At 43.3% G+C, this 25,298-nt stretch overlaps 3 protein-coding genes across 13 annotated transcripts in view; all 3 read right to left on the reverse strand.

Annotated features, from left to right (window-relative positions):
* Window positions 1-945: 945 nt before the first annotated feature.
* On the reverse strand, window positions 946-10,234 carry strap (serine/threonine kinase receptor associated protein). The gene is made up of 9 exons (XM_034163566.1): window positions 9,898-10,234; window positions 8,462-8,597; window positions 7,774-7,855; window positions 7,127-7,199; window positions 4,423-4,522; window positions 4,207-4,344; window positions 3,915-4,051; window positions 2,752-2,901; window positions 946-1,440 (listed from the first exon to the last, which is right to left on the reverse strand). The coding sequence occupies exons 1-9, from the start codon at window positions 10,007-10,009 to the stop codon at window positions 1,379-1,381; spliced, it is 990 nt and encodes a 329-aa protein (XP_034019457.1). The 5' UTR covers window positions 10,010-10,234; the 3' UTR covers window positions 946-1,378.
* Window positions 10,235-11,272: 1,038 nt separating this feature from the next.
* LOC117504313 (zinc finger protein aebp2-like) lies at window positions 11,273-19,011 on the reverse strand. Of its 2 annotated transcripts, XM_034163750.1 has the most exons (8): window positions 18,386-19,008; window positions 15,678-15,909; window positions 15,491-15,598; window positions 14,783-14,966; window positions 13,890-14,014; window positions 13,342-13,409; window positions 11,656-11,769; window positions 11,273-11,578 (listed from the first exon to the last, which is right to left on the reverse strand). In XM_034163750.1, exons 1-8 carry the CDS (start codon window positions 18,778-18,780, stop codon window positions 11,566-11,568), a joined length of 1,239 nt encoding a protein of 412 aa, XP_034019641.1. In that variant the 5' UTR covers window positions 18,781-19,008; the 3' UTR covers window positions 11,273-11,565. The 2 variants fall into 2 exon arrangements, with proteins under 2 accessions (XP_034019641.1, XP_034019642.1); XM_034163751.1 differs by lacking the exon at window positions 11,273-11,578 and having other exon boundaries at window positions 11,652-11,769; window positions 18,386-19,011.
* Window positions 19,012-22,958: 3,947 nt separating this feature from the next.
* The window catches only part of LOC117503849 (pleckstrin homology domain-containing family A member 5-like), a 63,242-nt gene continuing 60,902 nt past the window's right edge, over window positions 22,959-25,298 (reverse strand). For 8 of the 10 annotated variants that reach the window (XM_034163120.1, XM_034163111.1, XM_034163114.1 and 5 more), the window contains 3 exons: window positions 24,914-25,038; window positions 24,457-24,611; window positions 22,959-23,922 (listed from right to left, as the gene is read on the reverse strand). In XM_034163120.1, the coding sequence (XP_034019011.1) occupies window positions 23,822-23,922; window positions 24,457-24,611; window positions 24,914-25,038 (381 nt within the window). In that variant the 3' untranslated portion in view covers window positions 22,959-23,821. Of the gene's footprint in view, window positions 23,928-24,456; window positions 24,612-24,913; window positions 25,039-25,298 lie in introns of all 10 variants that reach the window. The other 2 variants (XM_034163119.1, XM_034163112.1) reach the window with 1 other exon arrangement.

The raw sequence follows: 25,298 nt of genomic DNA on the forward strand, positions 1-25,298 counted from the left end.
CCAGGCATATTTATTTCAATTTCTTTCCATCTTGCTTTATAATGTGAGTTACACAAACACACCCAAGTTCTGAATTGGGCTGAAGTATAATAATCCTTCAAGCACGGTAAAGCCAGACCACCTTTCTGTTTTGATAACTGAAGGATTTTAAAACGCAATCTTGGCCTCTTTCCTTGCCAAATAAACTTGGAGATCATTTTGTCCCATTCTTTGAATCGTTTGTCTATGATACTAATGGGAAGTGTTTGAAACAGGCATAAAAACCTGGACAGCATGTTCATTTTTACAATTTCTATACGCAAATCAAAAGTCAATAGGGGTATTAAATTCCATCGTCTGTCGTTATTAATCTGTTGGCACAATGGTTTAAAATTAACTTCATATAGTTTTGATAAATCCTTTGGGATAGTTACTCCAAGATATTTTATATAATCTAATTTCCAATTTAAATTTATCTGGGATTTTAATATCTGGCTAGGTACATAATTAAAACTTAGTAATTGGGTTTTAGTAATATTTAGTCCATAACCTGAAACAGAGCCAAAACCATTTAGAAAAGTACTAAGATGGGTAAAGGATGAGTCCGGGTTTGACAAGTATATTAAGACATCATCCGCGAAGAGAGAAAGCTTGTGTTTTTGTCCAAACAGTTGTACACCTGTGATATTTGCATTCTGAATAACTCCCTGACTTAAGGCCTCATTAAAAATTGCAAAGAATAATGGGCTACTCGGGCACCCTTGTCTGGACAAAATATTTTTCTGAAAGCACAAATACAAGTGTTCTAACTGCAGCTTAAAGTTGTAAAAGCTCATCTGTGCTAATTATAACGTAATTACCAACACAAAGTTACATGGGAAAAGTCAGACTTAATTTAAAAACAAACAATTTTTTACACTGTAACTTTAATGTTTAATATGACAGAAGTCATTCAATTTGTACATATTTCCAAAATAAAATGAGCCCGTCAGTCTGTTTATTCTGATTACAGGCGACAACAGCAAAGAAAAATACCAAAAAAACCAATCAGCATCTGGAAACCTAACCACAACTGAAGACAACAGACTTTCTAATCACAAAGTAAGATTTTCTCACACTGTGGCACAAAGCAATGACGCGGCGCGGTGTCTCCGCGCTCGTTAATGAAAGCATTTAGCGGACAGAAGTGGGCATGTCAGAGCGGAAGCAGGCAGCCGTGACTCCAGCATCGCCGTCATCACAGCTCTACTGCTTTATTCTACAAACCCGACCTGTCCGCGGGACGGCCCAAATCGCTCGGAACCGCCCGAGTCACTGTGAGATGGTTTGGTCTACGACGGACGTTAATTTTCACTTCCTGAACGAAACGCTCCTCATCCCCCGTCGGCGCAGACTCGCCTCAGGCTTTGATCTCAGGAGCTGCAGCTGGTAACTGCTCAGAATTCTCCGCCCCCAGATCCTCTGAGCAGGAAAACAAACAAACAAACAGGAAGTATTATGGAAAACAGTCCACATTTATGACCGATAAAAAACAATAAACAAGACAGAATGTTATGACTTCTCCATGTGGTCAGAAGAGCCGCGACAGACCCAGCGGGGGTCCATCCCATTCCAGTCCTCTCGAACCTCGTCTTTACCTTTTTTGCATTGTGCATGTCTCTTTAAATAGAAATGATTGTGACATCCAGTATGTAGCTCTGACTCAAAACCAAACTTTTAGCCCCCCATCCCCCCAAAAATGAGGATGATGTCATAATAAAATTGTGGCATGTCCTTGACCATTTCTGGTCTCTAGGGTCCTCAACAGTGAGACACTTATGTACTGGATCATATCCAGAGAAACACACAACATGGACAATGCAGGAGATAGTCCTCATCCATAGTCTCCTCCACAGAGACCTGCTACCAGTCATCACCTTTGGACACTCAGAGCCCAACACTAGCAACCAGACAGTAAGACAGGAAGCACCAGGATACTAAAGACCCAGACCTTCATGACTCCATAAGCTTTTCCAGGTACCTCTGGATTTCAAAGACCCAGGACCCAGAGATGTGAATGTACCTGCATGCTCAACACTTTCACCACATGCTTCTGATGGATGAGTCCAAGAAGTCACTGAAAGCCTAGATCACAGTCTTAATCCAGGACAATCAGCATCGTCCATGAAGTCCAGGTTAGTGAATCTTTCCTTGCCAACATAAGCACATACATCACTGGTTTCTACATCCCAAACCAACACCCAGTCCATGCAAGAACTGAACATTGTAGGAGCCGGAACACATCCCTGAGGAACACCAGTATTCATGGTGAAAAATTCAGGCTCTCTGCCTCCACCACATACAGCACTCACAGCATCTGTGTCCAGGCTGGACGTGAGGATATCCCAGAGAGCAGCCTGACCGACTGAATCAAAGCCTTTCAGAAAACCAACAGAGGCTACAGTGCTGACAGACAACAGTGTAATTTCTCTCTAATTCAGGCAATCAGCCTTTTGTTTCCAGAGTGAGACGTGTCCTTTCTTCCAGTCTGTTGCCATGATACCAGTCTCACAGTATCACTGCTCGTCTGAAGAAGACCACAGCCGACTGCAGGATAAGACTCGCACAGCTACTCACACCAGCCGGTCCAGGAGGTTTGAACCACATCTGTCAGAACTGTTCCATCACCTTAACTTGACTCTGGCTTAATGATGTACCAAGATGTATCAACATTTTATGTATTTAACAATTCTGTGACCTGCCCTGACCATCAATTAATATTCCAAATCTTACCAGGTAGGACACATTTCCATAGTCCGTAGGTTTTCCCCACCGCGGTCTGCCACAGGCGGAGCGTGCCGTCCTCTGAGCCGCTTGCATACAGCTCACCATCAGGGCTGAAGCGAACACAATGGACCGGACCAAAGTGTCCTTTATAGGACTCTGCAGGCCAGGAAGACGGGGACACAGTTAGATGGAAACTGCAATAAATTTGGATCGATGACCTCAAAGTGATGCTTTTCACGCTGAAATTGCTCGACTAATAGGGCCCCGCAGTCTCATTTGAACCATGTGTGATATCGCAGGATTTGACCACTTATGGGGACAGCTGACCCCGTTGTGCAAGATATACACAACATAACTTCACATTATGTTTTCGGCTGCAATCACCGAAGCAGTCGCGAAATGTGTTTTTTTTTTTTTTTCCAGTTTCCAGTGGAGAAGGGAAGACGAGGCAGATGGGAGACGTCGTGTCGGTAAGTGTCAGCTAACCAGAGCAGCTACAGTTTCTCGCCTGCAAAACCGCCTCGACATGTTTGTGCTCCGGTTCATAAACAAACTGCAGCACGTCCACTTTCCCACCGCACTGTGACTTTTTCTTTGCATTTTAACTTTCTTGGGAAAATTACATGCAAACAAACTCAGAGAAAATGCTGTGTTTTTCCAGAGAAATTATATCACATTTTACCCCGTAGCGCCCAATATCTCTGTGGATTTACAATAACGCATGTGCACAGAGCTGCTGCTCTCTGGATCAGGTTCTGGGGCCTCACAAAGATCATGCAGGTTTATGATGTTTGTGTTTAACTTTTTTTTTTTCTTTTTTTTTACTTCATCAGTAAAATAGTCACTCAAATTAATTTACGAATAATCTAATATTATTAAATTAAATTATTGTATTTAATAAGCTCAAATGATTATTAATGTAATAAAAATGATTTCATATTAAATCATTTAATTTAACAATACTAAATTATTAATAAAGCCTTTTAAAATATACTGTGCATTTATTTAAAAGAGTGTATTAAGTTTTCTAGGTCCGCTGGGCCTCCATCATTTCTGTATTGGCAGAGTACAAACAAATTTAGGTACAAACATATACCCGAATCCCATATTTGTGAACCACATGTGCATATGCAGGGTTTAAGTTCAGCACGTTTAATTCAGCTCCTTACCCAGTTCTTCTTTGGTGCTGAAGTCAAATTTGTAGAGCTTGAAGTCTTCACCACCCGCAACAAAGAACTCTTTGTCTGGGTGCAGAGAGGCTGAGTTAATGGGAGCTGGAGCCTCCACAGTCTTAATCAGGTCCAGGCTGGAAAAGTAAAAATTGCATGAACAGAAATCTTAAAAATCGACGAGAACAGAGTCAGAGGGGAAAGAAAAACTCAATTACTTTGATCTTAAAAGAACGCCACTACTACTCTGAAAAGTCTTTTTTTTTTGTGGACGTATTTGTTTGTCTCTTACGTCAGAGCGTTGTAGAAAGCGATGGTTTTTCCATACGTGATGACAAGAATCTCTCCATCAGCTACATACTCCATGCTGCTCACGGACAGGTCAAAGGTCAGCGTCTTCACCTCCTCCAAGGAGCTCCGGTCCCACAGCCTGGAGCCACACAAAGGCACTTTCAGCAGAGATCATTTTAGCGAGGAAGATGGGGTTAAGTGAACGAGAGGGACTGACCGTATGGTTTTGTCCTCTGCAGCAGACAGAATCTGCCTGTCGTTATTACACCACAAAGCCTTCTTGATGGCCGAAGTGTGACCTGCAATCTCCTGAAGAGCTACAGGACATAGAAAGACCCAACAGTCAGGACACGAGTCTCATGGCAACCAGCCCCAGAATCCGGAAACGGGTTCATCAGTGACACCGGACGACTCACAAGCGCAATCAATGGCATCATCTTTACAGAAACCAAACTGGTGATCAGCAGGGGTTCTGATCGTGGCAGCACAGCAACTGGCACTTGGCACCCGGTCAGTAAAAACTGAGCTCCACCACACCAGACAGGACCACAGCAGCTAAACAAGTCTACAAGGACATCTGTGTCCAATATGGACAGGAAATCACCAAGACCAGATGGTAGACACCACCAAAGGTGGCTGAAATGGAGAATAGAAGCTGCAGAGTGACAAGCAGGTGCTGGCCAACCAATCAGACCTTATGGTGGTCAACAAGGACCCAGAGGGCATCAGTGACTGATGTCAGCAGTCCCATCTGCAAGAGCAACATCAACAGTTCAGAAATACTAAGAACTCGAACAAACATAAAATGCGAAGCCCAAAGTGGTGGAAAGTGGCTCCAGGAGAATCCAGGAGCAACATCTAACGTCTGGGTCCACCAGGATCAGCCAAGACAGTGTGATACCATCAAACTCCAAGGCATGTGGTTGACCACCCAAGCTTCAAGAATTTACACACACATGCTTTTTAAAGCTTTTCTGTTTCTTATTCCATATTAACCTGATGAGCATAATAGCTACAGGACTCAGCTCTCCACCTTTTATGCATTACTGCTAGGGCTGAAACGATTAGTCGAGTAACTCGAATAATTCGATTACAAAAAATGTTCAAGGCAAATTCTGTGCCTCGAAGCTTCGTTTAACATTGTAGTACATATGGCAGGCCTGTGTGTCGCGGTGCAACGTCCACAGGAAAAAAAAAAAAAAAGCAGAAGAAGACTGGGCCATAACAGCTAATGAAATTAGCAACGATAGCGACCGCTTTCCAGCGTAACACAGAGTAAAATAAAGGCTTTTAAGAGATAGATGGTCCACGCCGATCATCTGAAATAGACTTACTGTGCATTTAAAGCGAAGCAGCGTGTTTGTCTAGTTTTAAAAAACACACGGTCTGCTCTACGTGGGGAGGGACGATGGCTGGCTGCTCTCTGCACAGTGTGAGGGGCTCTCAGACCGGGCGAGTCACAGCTCTGGCCCCGGCTACATTGACAAACAGCAGAAGTCCACTCTTTGATGACTCACACTGTTTGACTTTTTAATTTTTTTCTTTTTTGGACAACACACAACACTTCACAAACACGGTGACTTAAGGGTGATTCTTAGACTACGGGCACTTATTATGTCCTTTGATCATATTGTATGAAAAACAGAAAAAAGGGGAAATTTCACACTTTTATAGTTATCTTTACAATGAAAGTGTGTTAAGAACTTTGTTCTAGTAGTCTATGATGACTTTTTCACCTTTTTTCAGCATCATTATATGCAAATATTGCAGTTTTGTGCTTGTCCCACACCCAGACTTTTGATCTTCAATGATAAAAATGAATGGTAAAGAAATGTTTTTTCTAATGTTTTAAAATATCTCTGAATAAAATATCAGTAAAATAATCAAAACATAATTGTGGTATTCAATGTCATACAACTGTTGTGATTTTTTTTAAACAAAATGTAGTTGTCCCACACTATTGCCGTAATTTCCACCACAACACTGTAATGTCCCTTTAAACAGTTTGTATGAAAGATTGTTTGGGTAGTTTCTATGGAGATAAACAGTGACATCAGAGCACATGTATATAGCGCCAAATCACAACAAACAGTTGCCCCAAGGCACTTTATATTGTAAGGCAATGGTGTGGTGGAAATTACATTTACAAGGCCAATAGTGCCTGTAGTTAAAAAATCACCCTTAAATAAAAAAAAAAAAAAAAAAAAAAAAAAAAAACTGACTGCGAGGCTGCATGTTCAACCTCCAGCTGAAATGCATCTGCTGAATTGCAGAGGAAGAGGGGAGGGGAAAAAAAAAAACAAAAAAAAAAAACATCACACAGGGACCCAGTCCATCAACCTTAATAAAAACAAAACAAAAAAAAAAAAACTTAAAAATGGTTACATTTTACAAGTTGGAGAAAACAAAACAGAAAGCCACATCCCATCGCCATTTCAGCAAAATGCCAACACTTTGGCGCAGTGACATTGTGCCATTGTTTAAGGAGAGCCCTGGACTATCGATGTTGTTTAAAAACACAAAAGTACGTTTTATCCGATTACCCAAGTAATTGCCAAAATAATCGATAGAATACTCGATTACTAAAATAATCGATAGCTGCAGCCCTAATTACTGCGATTCAGTGTTAAAAAAAAACAAGTTACAGATAAGCTGCACGTGCAAATTTGGTGAAAACACTCCTTTAACTGTTCCTGACTGAGGCACAGTCTGTGGACCTGGATTTGGTCCCTGGGTGCTGCACACTGCCCCTAGTGGTTGGACTGTGTATCACGTTAATTAGAATTAATTAGAAAGTACAAAAAGACCATAGCAATGTGTGCCCTATGACGGTGTTAATTACAACAGATGGGAGCAGAAACTACAGGAACAAGACGGAGAACTGATCACCGCCGTGTGGTGTTTGGGTTTCCTTCACTCACCTGCTTCGGGGCTGCTCAGGTCGTAGATACGCAGCAGTTTGTCATTTCCTCCCGTCAGCAGACACTCGCTGTCCTGACGACAAACACAGGGACATGTGTTTCATGTCTCACAACATTACCACTGTGATTTAACTGACCCATGTCACTCACAAACACCAACACCGACTTTTTACACACAACAATCAAAGCTATGCTAATTTGCACTTATTGAGTTCGAGATCTATTCTCTAGATCTATCCACACCCCGAGGCCCGTTGATTCCACCGACTAGTTTTGGAGGTCCAGCGACTTATGCGCCAAGTTTTTTTTAATTAGTAACAGTAATTATAATATTTATATAGGACTTTCTCAGGAATCAAAGCATTAAACAAAATAAACTCAACTCATAATAAAAATGCCAACAATCAAAAGTACACAACAATGCACAAAAATCCCAAATTAAACAGCTTATAACACAGAAAAAAGTGCATTGTATACACGAGAGAAAATATGGTAAATTTATCTTATTTTTGAACTCACTCTCACACACAGATTGTCTGTTTTTTTTCAGATAAAAGGGATGACAATAAAAATGTTGCCCCAATTTTTTTTTTTTTTTTTTTGCACATGACCCAGATTTATATATGCTGTACGGACACGGCACTCACCTGAGTGAAGCTCACGGTCCTGACGATGTGTTTGTGTGCCAGCGTGAGGACCTCGTCTCCACTGACCGAATCCCACACTTTACTGGGGGGGGATAAATGAAACTCCTTCACTCACAAAAACAAGAAACTGACAAGAGAGACAAAACTAGGCAACATCTTCACAAATCAACAAAAGAGCAGACAGAGATTTCAAAAGAACACAGCAGCCACAGAAGCCTGTAACTCCTTCAGAGCTGTCTGGGTGTTTTGATGGCTTTCCTCACTAATCTTTTTCAAAACTGTCTGGGTAGCTTCCCTCGGTCTCCTTCTTGAGAACTGTCTACTCCATACAGAATTAATGACATCACTGTCCAAATACTTCTGGACCATTGTGCATGCATGCATGTTAGAAAGATATTTAAGAATAGTTCATTTGGTTTTGGTCCAACAGCTGGAAAGACGTGATTTGATTCTGGATAGGCGAAGTCAATGATCAGGGTCAGAGGTCACCGTCAGATCTCTGACCCCATGCTAACGTATTGAAAAATGCTCAAGCTCAGATATTTTATCGCCAGTCAATCTGCCTGTTAAAGGCTTTTACCTGCCTGATTTTGAAATGTGGCTGTGGCATTGCTTTGATCTCAGGTGGTTGCGCCCCTTGACGATGCCCGGTAGATCCACTGCTTTAGCGCTTTGAGACTTTACTTACGCTGTGAAGTCGGCTGCAGCAGTGGCGGCCTTCGTGGCGTCTGTATTCAGAGTGGCTCCCCAGACAGCACCTTTGTGACCCAGAAACGTTCCAATCCAGTCCCCTGTGTCTCCGTGGCGCAACATGGGCTTGCCATCTGGGGAAGAAAAACAACCGCCACTCAAAACTTAACAGGTTTACGTCCACACCCTTTGGTAAAAACGATTGGGCCCGCAACAAAACACAAAAAAATAGAATGGCACTCGGCGTGCACACCTCCACCACGGTCCAAAAGTCAGCTGGTTACACACTTTGATCTAATTTTCTTTGTGAGATCCATTTGTGAAAATTGGTGTTCCTCAGGGTTGTGTACTGGGTCCTACACTGTTCAATGCTTGCAAGGACTGGGTGTTGGAAACCAGCGATGCTGTGATCTTTATGGATTCAATAGATACTCTGCTTGTAGCATTCGGGAAGCTGGGTTTGTGATTGTCCTGGATCCAGTCTAAGATCCAGGCTTTCACTAACTTGCTGGTCTCAGCCATCAGAAGTGTTTCTGTATGTGGTGAACATGTTTAACCTGTAGAGACAGTCACTGATGTTTACAACTCCAAGTCCTAAGCTTTTGAGATCCAGGGACACCTGGGAAGATCTTATGGGTCATGTGGTCAGAAGTGTTTGGTGAAGCTGATATATTTGCAAGAGAATGACAGTCCAAGTCTTTAGGGTCCTGGTGCTTCCTGAGACTTGGACTCTAAACAGTGACCTAAGGAGAGGAGTGGATGTATTCAGTACCAGGTCTCTTTGGACGATCCTTCCTACTGGAATGACTTTGCATCAAACTAAAGATTACTTAGTGAGACTTGGATGAGAACTGACATTGTGAGGGAATGTCAGCTGCCACATTTTGTCCATGTGGTGCATTTCTCTGGACATGATCCAGCACACCGATAGGCTCAGTGTTGAGGACTCCAGCAGCTGGAGGTCAAGGACACACATTTTACCTGGCTGTGACAGGTAATGATTATTAGATCAGTGTCAATGGACTGGTTGTATGTCTGAGTGGTTGCTATCCGGGACCCAAAGCGTTTCCATGCCTGTACATGCTCCCAAACTCGACCACTGTTCTGAGTTGTTTTCTTCTTTGTACCGCACTAAGGTGAGTTTGTTTTTGCTGTGATCCCATAAGGTGACACGTTGATCCAAATTACTCGTCACTGACTCTCGTCTTTGATCCTCAAAAGGGAGGTGGGGGAAGGGTGGTGTTGTTTTTGTTATGACCCCCTAATCAAAGGGCACCCATAGCTTTAGGTATAACAGGCTCTGATGAGAAAGCAGCTGGAGGGTTCTGAGTGCAGAGTAAATACGACACTCCAGACCGGAAACACGTCTTGCGCTGTTGATGTGACGTATTTCCGGGCACATGTGGAACTCGGCGTTCCGAGTCTGGATCTTACCTTTGCAGGCACTGATGAGGAAGTATCCGTAAGGAGTGATGCCACTGAAGGCCAGGTCGACCACGGGCCGGGTATGACCGGAGCAGGTCAGCGGAGTCTGTCTCATCGCCATCCAAGCTAACGATGAGCTAGCCGACTCGATCGACGGACAGCACGCTGACAGAACCACTCCGAATGACCGGGACTCGGTTTCCGAGTGCAAACACGATAACACCGAGTTAACGGCAGCTCTCACTCCCGGACAGTTATCGTGCTAATAGCTACAACATTGCAACTAACTAGCAACGTGCGGAACCAGCGTCGACGGACTTCTTCTGGTCTATGTACAGCCGGGTTGTAGAGAATCAGCCGGTGCAATGCCGCTACCGCCACCTGGTGGCTGCCGTGTGAAACACAGGACAGGTCTGCGCAAAACGCGTTTCATGTTCTGATCAAATTATTTGAAATCAGCCACTGCGAAGTCATTTTATGTCCTTCAAACCAACATGATGCTCTGACTGAATAAACAGTTAAACGACAATAACCGACAGATTACGTCACTATGACTTTTTTTTTTTTTTTGCTCAATGATTTTCATTTTTTGGTAACATTTCCTTGGTCACTATGCCAAGCTTTGAGTTTGCTTTAATTGACTTAATTACAGTTTGTAATGACAAACCTCTCGTCTTCATAATAATAAACAACCATACTTTATTTCTTATCAAAATCAATAATTTATTTGACAGAAGTTTTTTTTTTCCAAAGGGCTGCAGCTGTTTCCATGACATCATAAAGGGTTAACTGTCATTTTAACATTTGGATCCCCAAAAAAATATCAATTATTGTCTTACTTACCCCCCCCCAAAAAATGATGAAACGTAAAGGACAAATTAAAAGCACATGAGCCTGTTTTTATTATTATTATTTTATTCAGCCAGTGGCCACAATTCATTCTGGTGAAATCAGTTTACTGGTGCTTGAAATGTTGGAAAACGTGTTGCGAAAAGTCAAAGTGAATCATTTTTTTTTAGTTTATTGCACAAATGTAACCAATTACAGCTGCAAATACATTGTGTGTATGGGTGAGCAGGCACACACAGACATGCAGCAAAAGACGCCCAACTTCAGTGATTAGTGAGGGAAGCCACCAAGACACAGGCTGCATGTTTCTATATGATTCTGTCATGACATACATTCATGTTGTTTGATCATTTATTTGTTTTTAGGTCTCACTAAGACCCACCTGGTCCTGGAAGTTCCAGTGTTTTATTGCTGACCCACATGACACATTAAGACTGAGCATCTGTCACTCAGCTGATGTCACTAACTAACCCCGCCCCCATCTTTTCTGCTCATGTGGTAAATGTTTAACTGATGAGAAATGATGCACTTCAGGTAGAAATGGTAAAAGTTTAATGTTTGAGCTTCATCAGCACATATTTATCAGTTAAAAAAAAAAATCCATTTCAAAATTTTTGTCAAGAAACCGACATCTACAGCAAAAAATATTCAAAGTATAAAAATATATTACAAATCTGAAGTATTTACAAAGATGAACGCCGGCTACAGTTTCATTCTAGCTGTTACCTACAAGTCCTCCAAAACTACTAAGGAAGAAATAACTAAACTCCCAGCATCCCTCTGGGACAGCGTGGACACGGTGGGACAGAGACATTTCCTGTCAACCGCTCAGAAGAACATCCTGTAGGGGATAAAAAACCCTGTCAGTGCTCTGTGGATCCAAACTGGAGCTCAGGGTGCCGCTGCTGTGCATGTTACCTGTAGACGTTTGGATCGAGGAGGACCGCCATGTCTGCGGGCAGTTTGGACAGATGGACCACCTTAGTTTCCTGCTGCAAGTGCTCGCTCTCGTTCACCCAAACATCTGGCAGTCTGACACAGTTTGACACTTTAAACACTGACAGTGTTCACATCTGCACAAAACCAGCTGAGGACAAACTCAAAGAAGAGCGCGCCACATCTGTCTGAGGTCACAACGTTCAGGTCAGCCGTCGCTCACAAGCATGCACGCCCCCAGATGTCAAACTGACAGTGTGTATTTCTAAAGCGTGCACGCCCTCAGATGTCAAACTGACAGCGTGTATTTCTCAAGCATGCACGCCCTCAGATGTCAAATTGATAGCGTGTATTTTTAAAGCGTGCACATCCTCAGATGTCAAACTGACAGCGTGTATTTCTCAAGCGTGCACGCCCTCAGATGTCAAACTGATAGCGTGTATTTCTAAAGCGTGCACGTGCTCAGATGTCAAACTGATGGCATGTATTTCTAAAGCGTGCACCTGCTCAGATGTCAAACTGATAGCGTGTATTTCTAAAGCGTGCACCTGCTCAGATGTCAAACTGATAGCGTGTATTTCTAAAGCGTGCACGTGCTCAGATGTCAAACTGACAGCGTGTATTTTTAAAGCGTGCACATCCTCAGATGTCAAACTGATAGCATGTATTTCTAAAGCGTGCACGTGCTCAGATGTCAAATTGATAGCGTGTATTTTTAAAGCGTGCACATCCCCAGATGTCAAACTGACAGCGTGTATTTCTCAAGCGTGCACGTGCTCAGATGTCAAACTGATAGCATGTATTTCTAAAGCGTGCACGTGCTCAGATGTCAAACTGACAGCGTGTATTTCTCAAGCGTGCACGTGCTCAGATGTCAAACTGATAGCATGTATTTCTAAAGCGTGCACGTGCTCAGATGTCAAACTGACAGCGTGTATTTCTCAAGCGTGCACGTGCTCAGATGTCAAACTGACAGCGTGTATTTTTAAAGCGTGCACATCCTCAGATGTCAAACTGATAGCATGTATTTCTAAAGCGTGCACGTGCTCAGATGTCAAATTGATAGCGTGTATTTTTAAAGCGTGCACATCCCCAGATGTCAAACTGACAGCGTGTATTTTTAAAGCGTGCACGTGCTCAGATGTCAAACTGATAGCATGTATTTCTAAAGCGTGCACGTGCTCAGATGTCAAACTGACAGCGTGTATTTCTCAAGCGTGCACGTGCTCAGATGTCAAACTGATAGCGTGTATTTCTAAAGCGTGCACGTGCTCAGATGTCAAATTGATAGCGTGTATTTTTAAAGCGTGCACATCCTCAGATGTCAAACTGATAGCGTGTATTTCTAAAGCGTGCACGTGCTCAGATGGCAAATTGATAGCGTGTATTTTTAAAGCGTGCACATCCTCAGATGTCAAACTGACAGCGTGTATTTCTCAAGCGTGCACGTGCTCAGATGTCAAACTGATGGTGTGTATTTCTAAAGCGTGCACGTGCTCAGATGGCAAATTGATAGCGTGTATTTTGAAAGCGTGCACATCCTCAGATGTCAAACTGATAGCGTGTATTTTTAAAACTTGCGCAGTTTTCCTCCTCTGGATGATGTGGTTTGTTGTGCAGAGATGTGTGATTTTGTTGGGAATAAACAGAGTGAGTGGTCTGACTTACATGTCCTCGGGCATCCAGTGTAACAGCACCTTTACTTTTCCAGAATCTTCTTTCCTCTTTGCAATCACCTGAACAAACAACCAAGCAATGAGGGAGTGAGGAAGACGTCACACCGCCGCCGTGTGTCGCAGCAACAAATTCTCAAAGTGTTTTTGAAGCATGTTTCTATCTGTCACACACACACACACACACACACACACACACACACACACACACACACACACACACACACTGTGGTGTCAGCATGCTGTTGTGCGCACCAGGACTGCCTTCGTGAATTTCTTGTCTGATGGGACCTGAACCAAGCACCATGTGGTCACATCAGCTGACATCAAGTTCAACACGCTTAGTGACTGAGCAGTGACCTGTTGTGACCAGCAGCGTGATGACGGGAACAAATGTCAACTTTGACCTTTTGTGTGACATCACAGCGTTCACACCAGCTGGAATCCTTAAGCACTGAATGCTAACGTTGCCGTGACATCCCTGACTGTGCACGTGACTGTGCACGCTGATGGACAGCTCGTTTCTGAAACGCGTGAGCTCACCGTGCTGCGGAACACGACGCTGTGTCCATTGCCCATGCTCTCGATGTGCGTTACCAGGTTGAGGCAGATGGCTCGATGGCGGATGGCGTCCATGGTCTGAGCATCGAAGAAGTCATGAGGTCGAGCTGAAAAAAACACACGAAGTATTAAACAGACTGCAGCCAGTTAATGACATATTGATCCTCCTGATGTCTTCCATGGATATGGACCTGGTCCAATGTTTCAAAGCATTGATGGACTGATTGAGATCATTTTGACACAATCTGAACGTCTCTAGGACTGGACACGCTGCCGGGCTCACAAAGTACAAACCTGATGAGCATGGTTGATTGCAGGAGAGAACCCACTCAGACAAGAACTAGAACCCTGGACATTCTTGCTGTGATGTCACCATGCCACCTGCTGATCCACCATGTCTTGGTTTGTGATGGCCCTGGATCCAGACTAAGATCCAGGCTTTTAAGGACTACCTGGACTCAGCCACCAGAAGTGTATCTGGATGTGGTGAAAGTGTTAAACTTGTAGAGACAGTCAGTGATGTTCATGTCTCTGGGTCCTCTGCTTTTGAGACCCAGAGATGCCTGGGAAGAGCTTATGCAGACATTTTTGGTCCACGTCTTTTGGGTCCTGCTGTTCCGGCTGGTCCTGTCTCGCTGTACAGTTGTCAGACTTGGGGGTATGACTGGATCCTTGTATCCTGATGGAATGACTGTGTCCAGTGAGTGGTTACTTACTGAGACTCAGATGAGGAGGATCACTGACATTGTCGAGATGCATTTGGAGTCAAAAAGGAAATAATGTGCACCAATTCTGTTGATCACAGTTCTTCATTTCTCTGAACTCAGTCAAATCTCAAAGTAACAAACAGTGTGTGTGTTTGTGTTTGTACATACGTAGGGAACGTCTGTGCTTGTTCTTCAGTTTCTTCCTCTTGTTTAGCCCCGCCTTGGATGGAGACTCCTCCTTCATTTTGCCATTGGATAATTTAGATGAATTTTGTGAGCTGAAGTGGGTGGGCACATGGCGCGCTAGCCCCCCCTGGGAGGCAAATGTGGCATTGCAGCCTCCAACCACACACTGCAGGAAGATAATTAATGGTAAAGTTGATCCAGAGTCAAAGTCCAGATATTAAATTGTGTAAATTTTTTTTTTGTTACAAAAAAAAAAAAAAAAAAAAAAAAAAAAAAAAAACAGTTTTGATGAATAAGTCCCACAATTCCTCACATACATGTCAAAATGATGAAAACCTTTCACCCTGAAATGACTTTGGGTTTCAAAATGAGGACGATGTGCACCCGTTTTCCCCTTGAGTCATTGACATGGTCACATGGTATTTGGGTGAGAGGGGGCGTGGATCTTTCCATTTAATCTAATGAGCTACATTAATATTAACCTGTTAAAGCTCTAAAATACCACATTTTAAGGAGGAGTGAACGCAGCATCGGGCTAACAAGCAGACGTCTGGAGAAACAGACATCCAACCGACAGGTAGCACGAGCGGGATTCAAACCCGGGTCTACATATTGGCAGGCCACCTCCTGATCCGCTCAGCCTCCCGCCCTACAGTAACGTGTGCGCTGGCGTGATGTGCACTGTGTCACCTTGAAGGGTTTGTCTCCGCTGTGGGTCAGCATGTGTCTCTGCAGCCAGCTGGGACTGGTGGACGGTGTGTTGTAAACTTTGCAGCCCTTCCACAGACACACAAACACCTTTGCACACAAACACAACACAAAGTCAGAAAGCAGCAACACCCAGCGAACATCCTGAAAAAGACACAGACACACGTACGCCTCCCCGCTGCCCTTCCACGTGCGTTGCCCGGATGTGCTCCGCCAGGTCAGGGCTGCTGGTAAACTGCAGCTGGCAGTGATCCCAGCAGCAGGTGTAGCTCAGGGACTTGCCGCTTGCCGTCGCCGCGCCTCCTCCCACCACCACAGGGCCGCCGTGACCGTTAAGCATGGCAGGAGTAGAACGGCCGCTGGACACCGTGCTCTCCATGTCCATCAGTGTGCTGCTGATACTGCAAACAAAAACGCTCCAATCTGTCAGCGAGCGCTGCACGACAAACGAAACAAGAAAGACTGAAGAAGAAAGACATTTCAGATCAAAGAAAACGTGTGTGACTGAAGAAGAGCAAAAAGTTGCAAATAAAACAAAAAGTGACTGAAGAGAAAAACATGTTTCAGCTGAAAGAAAAATCAGTGAAGGTGAGAAGAAAAAAAAACATGTTTCAGCTGAAAGAAAAATCAGTGAAGGTGAGAAGAAAAAAAAACGTTTCAGCTCAAAGAAAACAAGTGACCGAAGGGAAAAACGTTTCAGATGAAAGAAAACAAGTGACTGGAGAAGAGGAAAACACATTTCAGGTCAAAGAAAACAAGTGAAGCAAAAAGTGTTTCAGATCAGAGAAAATGAGTCACTGAAGAGAGAAAAAAACATTTCAGATCAAAAAATGAGTGACTGAAGGAGAGAAAAAAAAAAACATGTTCAGCTCAAAGAAAACATGTTTGAGATCAAAGAAAATGAGTGACTGATGAAGAGGAAAAACATATTTCAGATCAAAGAAAACGAATGACTGGAGAGAAAAAACCCATTTCAGCTCAACGAAAAGAAGTGATTGAAGGAGAGCGAGAAAGAGAACAAAAGTGTTTCAGGTCAAAGAAAATGACCTAAGGGGAAAAAAAAATTCAGATGAAAGGAAACAACTGACTGATTAAGAAGGGGGAAAAACATTTCAGATAAAAGAAAACAAGTGTGACTGAAGGAGAGTTTCAAATCAAAGAAAACCAGTGACTGACCAAGAGGGGGAGGAAAAAACAAACAAACAAAAAACTTACCAGGTCAAAGAAAACGAGTGACTGAAGAAAGTAAAAAATAAAATAAAAATAATAAAAAATAAATGAATTTCAGACAAAAGACAATGAGTAGGCCCGGCCACACGGCACTTAACGAAGGGCAATGAAGCCCAAACAAAACAAGAAATCTGGACTTTCGTTGACATCGTTTAACCTTCATGCAGGGAAGGGAAGAAAAAAAAACAAAAAAAAAAAAACTTTATTTGCTAAACATTTCCCCCCAAACTAACCTCTGACCTCACAAAATTACTAAGCAGTTGCAACTGATAGCTCACACATTCTCTGTTTGAAATGGTAAAATTCAAAACATGGACTTTAACGCCACAAACGTCTCGTCTCAGATATGACCTTTGACCCCACACGAAGGCAATGTTTCTGTGCACTGAACCTGAATTTGGGAATCAACTTTTCCAAAACATCAGCTGACAAAAGGGCAAACGAACAACCCCACTACAAACGGCCGCGCGGCTATCGGTTGGCGTTTTCTCGCCCAGCTACAAAACGCCAGCAGATAACCTCACTGGAAACGTAAAATACCTGGATGACTGTTCTACCTTCACAGAGTCAGGTCAACTCAGGTCGAGGAGTATCTGACGGTGCTCCGGCCACCAGTCCACACAACTGTCCTCGGTTCAGACTGGACTATCAGACAGACCGGAGGACCGCCCCGATCTCCAGAGTCAGTGGTTTGGTCCTGAGTCCAGTCTGTGACCACAGTTGGGGGGGCAACTGTGCACTGAGAACGCACCACCTAACAGACCCTACAGACTTTGGGGTTTAGCCTTGCTGTCTGGTCTGCTGTCCGAAGGAGTTTGTCCTGACCACTGTAGTCAATGTCCTCTAGAGGATTGTTGGTTTGGACATTAACCTTGTGAAGCATCTTGAGGAGACTCGGGTTATGATTTTGGTGCTATATGAATAAAATGATTTCACAGTACAGTGTCAAACACAACGCAGGTCCAGTTTTTCCCTGTCCCAGTCCATCCAGACTGTCTCGTCCAAACCCTCCCTGTCCCAGTCCAGACCGTCCCTGTCCCAGTCCAGACCCTACCTGTCCCAGTCCAGACCGTCTCGTCCGAACCCTCCCTGTCCCAGTCCAGACCGTCTCTGTCCCAGTCCAGACCGTCTCGTCCGAACCCTCCCTGTCCCAGTCCAGACCGTCTCTGTCCCAGTCCATCCAGACTGCCTCATCCGAACCCTCCCTGTCCCAGTCCAGACCGTCTCTGTCCCAGTCCATCCAGACTGCCTCATCCGAACCCTCCCTGTCCCAGTCCAGACCGTCTCTGTCCCAGTCCATCCAGACTTCCCCGTCCCAATTGTCCCTGTCCCAGTCCAGACAGTCCCATTCTCAACACACTCTGGCCAAATTCAGACCATCCCAGTCCCAGTCCCAGTCCAGACCCCCTCTCTTCATGTTTCCTTCACCCATCACTGGGCGTCACGTGACAGCTGCGGGTTCCCAAAGTGCGGTTTGGGGTCCGTCAGGATCACTTCAGCTCGTTACGGTTACTAAAGCAGGATCTCCTGAAAACTAGTTCTTGTTCTTGAACTCTGAAGGAAAAAGTTCTTAGATTTCCTCCCGTTTTACTCTGAGGTTTGTCCAGACCCAGTAAGACCCCGGGCGGGTTCCGATGGTCCACTAACCTGTCCTCTGAATCCAGTTCCACGCTGTTCCGTCTCTTCGGGACTCGGTCCGCGGGCTTCGTCAGCTCGATGCTCGGTCCCGCTCTTTGTTCTTTAAGGACCCGGGAACCCTCGTGTCCGGACCCGGGGCTTGTCGCTAAAGTCTCCGGTACGGGACTTGGGGCCCCCTGGCAGTCCCCGGCGCCCGTTTCCGGTCCTTCTCGGCCCGGCGACGGTGTTTCTTTGTCCGCAGCGCGGTGGCCGCCGCTCGGATCCGTTCCGGTGTCGCCCGGTTCCTGTTCGGGCTCCGGCACGGCCTCTAGCCGTGTACCGGTTTGTCCTACTTCACCGGAACCGTTCGAACCCGACACACGTTGAGAAACAGGTTCGATCCCTTTGTTCGGTATTTCAGCCATTTCGGTCCAGTTGGTGTAAAAGTTATCGTCACAACGTGTGCTTCAGACGTGACGTCAGCCAAAGCTCGTGTAGAGAACAGACGTCTCACTTCCTGTATGAAGCGGAATCATCACGAAGCTTCAAATATGAACCAAGAAGCGCTCCGGACGCTTCACAATCAACAAGATATCTGAAGCACGTCAGGTTCAACGCATTCATGAAAAATAAAATCTCAAACTTTAAAAACTTAACAGTAGTAGTTTGAAAATGATGCCGACTGACGGTAATTAAAAAAAGAAAGGCAGGAAGTGTCAGAGTGAGCCATCTCGATAAAGCCGATGATCTTTGGCATTGTGGCTTCTCACTCCACGTGTTCTGACAAACAGAAAAAAAAAGTTCCCCAAAGACAAGAAAGTGTTAAGATTAAAAACAAAAAAGTTCCACACACGTGAATGAATTCAGATTTAAAATAACATAAAAAACACAATGAATACACCGTAACTTTAGATTGGTAAAGTAAACAGGTGGCTCATATTTGAATTTAAAAAGACAAAAGCATACAATAATGTGGAAACTCGTGATGAAAAGCCAAGATAACCTGAAACCAGTATTTTATTTTTCATATTTCAACATTCAGTAATAATGCTGCAGTCCTATTTTGTAAAATGTTCTAAATATGTGACACTGTCACAAATAAAGTGTAACTATTTCATAAAATCACTAACTGGATGCCAAAAAATAAGAATTATTTCTTCACAAAATTACGCTACATGCTAACTAGATAGACTACCTTGGATAGCCATAGCAGCTGCTAATCCATTTACAATTATGCAGTTTTTCTTCTACTAAATATTCTAAGTGAATGAAAAATTGACTTAAAAAACCTCTAGCAATATTAGCCATAACACTACATAAATTCAATAACCTGAAAGTAAGCTAATCATTTGCAACTATTCATCTTAATCAGAACACATAGCTATCAGAACTGAAAAATAATAAAAGGTTTCATCAGAAATTCTGATTTATCAGATTTTTGTAGTAGTTACGCTGCTCCACACTTGCTAGCTGTAGGGTCACGCTCACCTTTAACACCATGTTATGTTTATTCAAGAGAAAATATTTGTACAAAAAATTCTCAGCGGGCTATTTTTTTTTTTAAATCAAGTGATTTCAACAAACTGGATCAGGCGACAACTAGTTAGCAGAACTTTCGGTGAACGGCTCACGATGGCCTGTGATTGGACAACAGCAGAAAACTGCCCCACCTACAGAGGGTGTGGCTTGACTCCACAATCAGATCAAATTACATTAATGTGTCAAAGGTCGAAAGTAGTTCAAAAACATTAACGATAAAAATCCACTCATTCGTGTTTTAAGAACAATGTTTATTTCACATGATATAAAACAGATGATATGAACTTTTTGCATATTGACCTTAATAATATTAATAACCTCTTAAGTCATGACATTCACTATGTACATAAGTTAGGCTATCATTTTTATTTTTTACAGTTTATACATGTCTTTAAAATGTCGTATGTCCTGGAGATCCAAAGTCTGACTTATTGCTTTGTACGTGTGCTATTCTGTGATTCCACTAGAAATCCCCATAAAGTCCCATCAAACCAAGAAAAACTCAATTTAAAAGTAGACCCGAGATCTAAAACATTAGCACCCCAAATGCTGTCACATGTCACAGCCCAAACACTTTATTCTGGCAAAAACCTGGACCAGGTTTTTCTGAGTCCAGGCCTAAAGACTAAAAACCTGGACTAGGTGTTGCTTAGGCCTGGCCTAAAGAATAGAACCCTGGACCATGTTTCTTCTGAGGCCAGGCACAAAAACAAACAACTTGTACCAGTTTCTTCTGAGGCCAGGCCCAAAGACAAACAACTTGGACCAGGTTCTTCTTTAGGCCAGGCCCAAAGACAAACAACTTGGACCAGGTTCTTCTTTAGGCCAGGCCCAAAGACTAAAAACCTGGACTAGATGTTACTGTGGCCAGGCCCAAAAAGTAAAAACCTGGACTAGATGTTACTGTGGCCAGGCCCAAAAAGTAAAAACCTGGACTAGATGTTACTGTGGCAAGGCCCAAAGAGTAAAAACCTGTCTCAAGTGTTATGGAAGCCAAGCCAACGAACATAAACCTGTACCAGGTTCTTCTGAGGAAGGGGGCAAAAGGTGGAAAAGCCTGGACCAGGTTCTTCTGCTACCAAGGCCAAAGGCTAAAAATCTGGATCAGGTGTTACTGGGGCCAAGACCAAAAACTAAAAACCTGGGCCAGGTTTTACTGAGGCCAGGAACCCTGACGCAGATTGAAATGGCAGAGTGCAGGTAAAGCGCTGATGTGAGCTCAGGGACACTGATCTCCAGCAGAGATCACAAATCAGTGTTCCTCCTCATCATCATCATCAGGAATCCTCCTCTTCAACTTAATCTTTAGGAATCCTCATCATCACCATTACCACCATGACTCCTCTTCCTCGCCAACAGGACACCTCTTCCTCCTCCTCAGCAGTATTGGTCACATGGTCACAATGTTTCAATCAGTATCACAGTTCTATTTGATAGTGATTATTTCCCACAAACAAATCAAATACGTCAAGATTGTGAAACATTCCTTACATACTAAGGCCCCACCCACATGGAGACAGGTTTAGGTGTATCTGCAAAAGATTTGTATCGTATAGATGTTTTGTCCACATGGAACTGGCGTTTTCAGAACCCAAAACTGCTACTTTTGGAAAATGGGTCCCAGAGTGGATAAATCTGAAAATGCCAGATTTGCGTCTTTGTGTGTACAAGCAATATGGAACATTTCTGAAACTATGATGTCACAGTCCCACCTCTCTAACCTCAGCCTGTCATAATGAATGACGTGTTGTTGCTAACAGGGCAATTTAACATACCTTGTTTTTTTCTTGGTGGATCTTTCATGGCATTTATTTTCATCATGAACAGAATGCTGAAGAGATGAAGAATGCCTGTGGTGAACACTGGCATGAATAAAGGGACCATTGCAACAGTAATAACTGCAGAAGGGACTTTCAGCTTTTAAAGTATTTTTTCTTCTTCTTGGTAGGGACAGCAGCCTGAGTAATCAATGTTTGTAGACAAACGCAGAGGGACTTTTTGACAACACAGTGCTTATGCACAAATAATTTGCACGATAAGGAATTACCGCATTTCCAGACATCATCTTCCAAAACAAGGGTGTCTTATGTGGACAACAGTTTTCAGCTGATGGTGATGAATCCGACTGAAAGGACGCAACAGGTCAGATTAAAAGACTTTATATTTACTCAGTGTCTTAGCTTCTGCTGCTACATTGATTAGCTCCTTACTCCAGTTATGTTCATGCTCCACATCTTGTTCTGTTTGTATGGAAGCGTTGCAGTATCTCATACAGGCCTGATATAAGTACTAGAGCCCGACTGATATGGATTTTTTGAGGCTGATGCCGATAACGATATTTGGATGAAAAAATGCAGATTATCGATAAATCGTCTGATTTTCCAATAGCCGATAAATCAGCTGATATTATTATTATTTTTTTAAATGAATAAAATGTTCTTTTTTGGACCCTTAACAAAAAAGGTATGAGTTAAAAGCTGAAGCTTTGTCCTCATATTGATTAACTTTATAACAGAGAAGAATTTTCAGGTTCAAAAAATGCAATTAAGCATTAAACCTTTGTGAAATTAGCAAATACATATCCTTAAAAAGAGTTGTGAAATACATCTGATCTTGTACCTCTTGTTGCTGCAACTTAGATATAAGTTCAGGATAAGGATATAGAGCAGGGTTGGCCAGGTTCGGTCCTCGAGAGCCACATTCCTGACACACTTAGTTGTCTCCCTGTTCCAACACACCTGAATCCAATGAAAGACTTGTTAGCAGACTTTTAATGAGCCTTTTATTGGATTCAGGTGTGTTGGAGCAGGGAGACAACTAAGAGTGTCAAGAATGTGGCTCTCGAGGACTGAACTTGGCCACCCTGATATAGAGTCTTATAAACTTATTGGTATGCTTTTGTCAGCCGATCAGTGCAGGCAAACGTCGGGGGCCGGTGATGAACACATTTAAGCAGGGGTGTAAGCAGCTCTCAGTTGAATGAAGTCAGAGCTCCATCTACTGGACAAACGGTGCAAGGACATTTTGCATTGCAGACACAAACATTATTTCACTGTTCTGTTTATGAGAAATTATCGATGTTCTATTGGCAAAATTTCAGCCGATAGTAAGTACTTTGAAAAGGGCTTATATCAGTCGGTCTTTAATAAGTACTACAGCGTTTTCAGCCGGTTTCAGTGGTTTTGTGTGGATGCAGATTTCTTGAAACAGTGGTCTAGGGAAAATTCTGTTACCGTGTGGACAAGGCCTCAGTCACATAACCAAAAAGGTGTACCAGACTTTGTTTTTAACAGTGTGTCTACAAATCGGTTTGGAATGAGAAAGACCAAACAGGGCTTTGATGAATTCTGCCTTTTTTTGTGTGACCTGCTATACAGAGTTTTATCCATCTTTATTTGTTTTAAGTCTGTCTTTTTACATTTAGTGAGTGGGTAGAACTATCGAGAACCATTATTTGGACTTTGAGTTGGCGTGGCCAGTTCTTCACACTCTTTTTCTTCTTGATGCTGGTCTGCTGCCGTCTGCCACAAAATGAAGCCGACAATACCAAGATGATGGGATTATTGTCAACCGAGAGCTCCTCCCGTCTCTATGATCTTTGGCGAAGGGGGAGGGTCCAACAAACATCTCTTAGAGGGATACAGGAGACTGGTTTCTCCCAGAGAAATGTATTATTAATCACCATCATGTCCAGGCCGAAGAGTTTTTATTGATGCCTAAAGGATGACATTACTTGTCTCCATAATTAATGACTGAATTGGCGTCAGGATTAATTAAGTTTTCTATATCTGAAGATGTGCAGAGGAAAAATAAGCAAGTATTTTTTCCCGATAAAAGATTGTTTCACAACCTTGAAGTTTTTCATAATGTGTTTGGGCGGAAAAAACGGTTTGTGGTTGGTTGCAGTAAGGTCAGAGGTCACAGCTGTCAGGAGGTGGCACTCTCTGGCTGTATTTGAACTCTACAGGACACCGTTGTGGACTTGAAGCCGGCACCGCTCACATATCCCTGGTCACCAGAGTGAAGGTCTGCGCTGCAGCGAAGACAAGAGACGAGGGAGTCACATGACCAACATTCCAGATGAATCATTTGATTTAAAAACAAACAAACACACAAACAAATCTTCATGTTTTTTTTTTCCAATGCACCCTTTTTCCAATGTGGTTTTAATACTGCAAATGGCAAATAAACTTGAACCTGTTTGGGGTTGGAGATGAATAAAACTTTCTTTAGCGTATACTGGTTGTGGTCAGGAGGTGACCTGATGGATCCAGGTCAGGACCAGATCACTGGATCCACTCCTGCTCCTCTGTACATAGTTTTACTGCTGATTTATCATTACTGATCATGTGGAACCAATCAGAGAGTGCTGTGGGTGGGGCATAGAGTGTGACTCCAAAGTAACACATTTTTAAATTTATTTGTATCTGCAATCAGATTTAACAAAAAGAAAGCGAGGCCTGTAATGATAAAAACACTGAACACTGGATCCGATAATCTGCCGATCGTGGATATACTTTTGTTTTGTTTTTTTAACGCGTGAGGAAGAATTTGTCACTTACACGTCAACATGTTGTTGTTGTGTTTGTCGTCTGTTGTTAACTGCTTGTAGGAAGTGAGGCTCATCTCCAGCTTCTCCTCTCTGACCGTTTCCTGTTCGTGTGTCTGCATCACTTCCAGCTGGTCCACGTCCGGTTCTGGGCTGGTTGTCCCGAGGCTGCGAGCAGCAGTAGACTGAGGTCAGGGGTCAATCTGCATCATCTGTATTTTATCACACATGTGACTCTAGCACCACAGTGATGTCCTCACAAATCATTTTTTCTCTCAACTAATAATAAGCTCAATGGAATGCAGGTAAAAAAGAGTGAAAGGTCAAAAGATCAAATCTTTGACATGGCTGTGAACCAACGTGGGGTCGAAGAACGCTGTCAATCAATCATTCTATCATTTTAGCCTTTTTTTTTTTTTTTTTTTACTGCACGGTCAGATGGCAGCTGCTTCATCACCGTGACAACACACCTGTTGTCGCTTGGGGTCACATCTGGCTCTCTGCTTTGGTCTTCTTCAAAGGTTTGAAGGTTCCCTGTTTCCACGAGCTGATGCTCTGTGTTCAGGTCCACAATCACCGCGGGGTGACTTTCACCCTGTTGAAACACACAGACATCTTCGTTAGAAAAGTACTTAGTGTCAGTAGAATTAACACTGTTGCTGTCCCGCCACTATTCCAGGTCAAAACCAAACAGCTAACCACCTACAACCACAATTCCAGGTCAAAACCAACCAGGAAACCACCTTCAGTCACTATTCCAGGTCAAAACCAACCAGCTAACCACCTACAGCCACAATTCCATATAAAACCCAACCAGCCAGCAACCTACAGCCACTATTCCAGGTCAAAACCAAC

This window comes from Thalassophryne amazonica, chromosome 22 (genome assembly GCF_902500255.1).
Source record: "Thalassophryne amazonica chromosome 22, fThaAma1.1, whole genome shotgun sequence".
Classification (NCBI taxonomy): domain Eukaryota; kingdom Metazoa; phylum Chordata; class Actinopteri; order Batrachoidiformes; family Batrachoididae; genus Thalassophryne; species Thalassophryne amazonica.

What these genes read in the sequence shown, in the direction of transcription:
- strap (XM_034163566.1), bottom strand. Translation starts at nt 10,009, where the DNA reads ATGGCGATGAGACAGACTCCGCTGACCTGCTCCGGTCATACCCGGCCC. An exon ending in GCTTTCTACAACGCTCTGAC is followed by an intron (nt 4,052 to 4,206) that starts GTAAGAGACAAA and finishes TTACTTTTCCAG; the next exon opens with CCTGGACCTGATTAAGACTG. An exon ending in CAGCACCAAAGAAGAACTGG is followed by an intron (nt 2,902 to 3,914) that starts GTAAGGAGCTGA and finishes CCTGGCCTGCAG; the next exon opens with AGTCCTATAAAGGACACTTT.
- LOC117504313 (XM_034163750.1), bottom strand. Translation starts at nt 18,780, where the DNA reads ATGGCTGAAATACCGAACAAAGGGATCGAACCTGTTTCTCAACGTGTG. An exon ending in GCGGAGACAAACCCTTCAAG is followed by an intron (nt 14,967 to 15,490) that starts GTGACACAGTGC and finishes ATCTTCCTGCAG; the next exon opens with TGTGTGGTTGGAGGCTGCAA. An exon ending in CAAGCACAGACGTTCCCTAC is followed by an intron (nt 14,015 to 14,782) that starts GTATGTACAAAC and finishes TGTTTTTTTCAG; the next exon opens with CTCGACCTCATGACTTCTTC.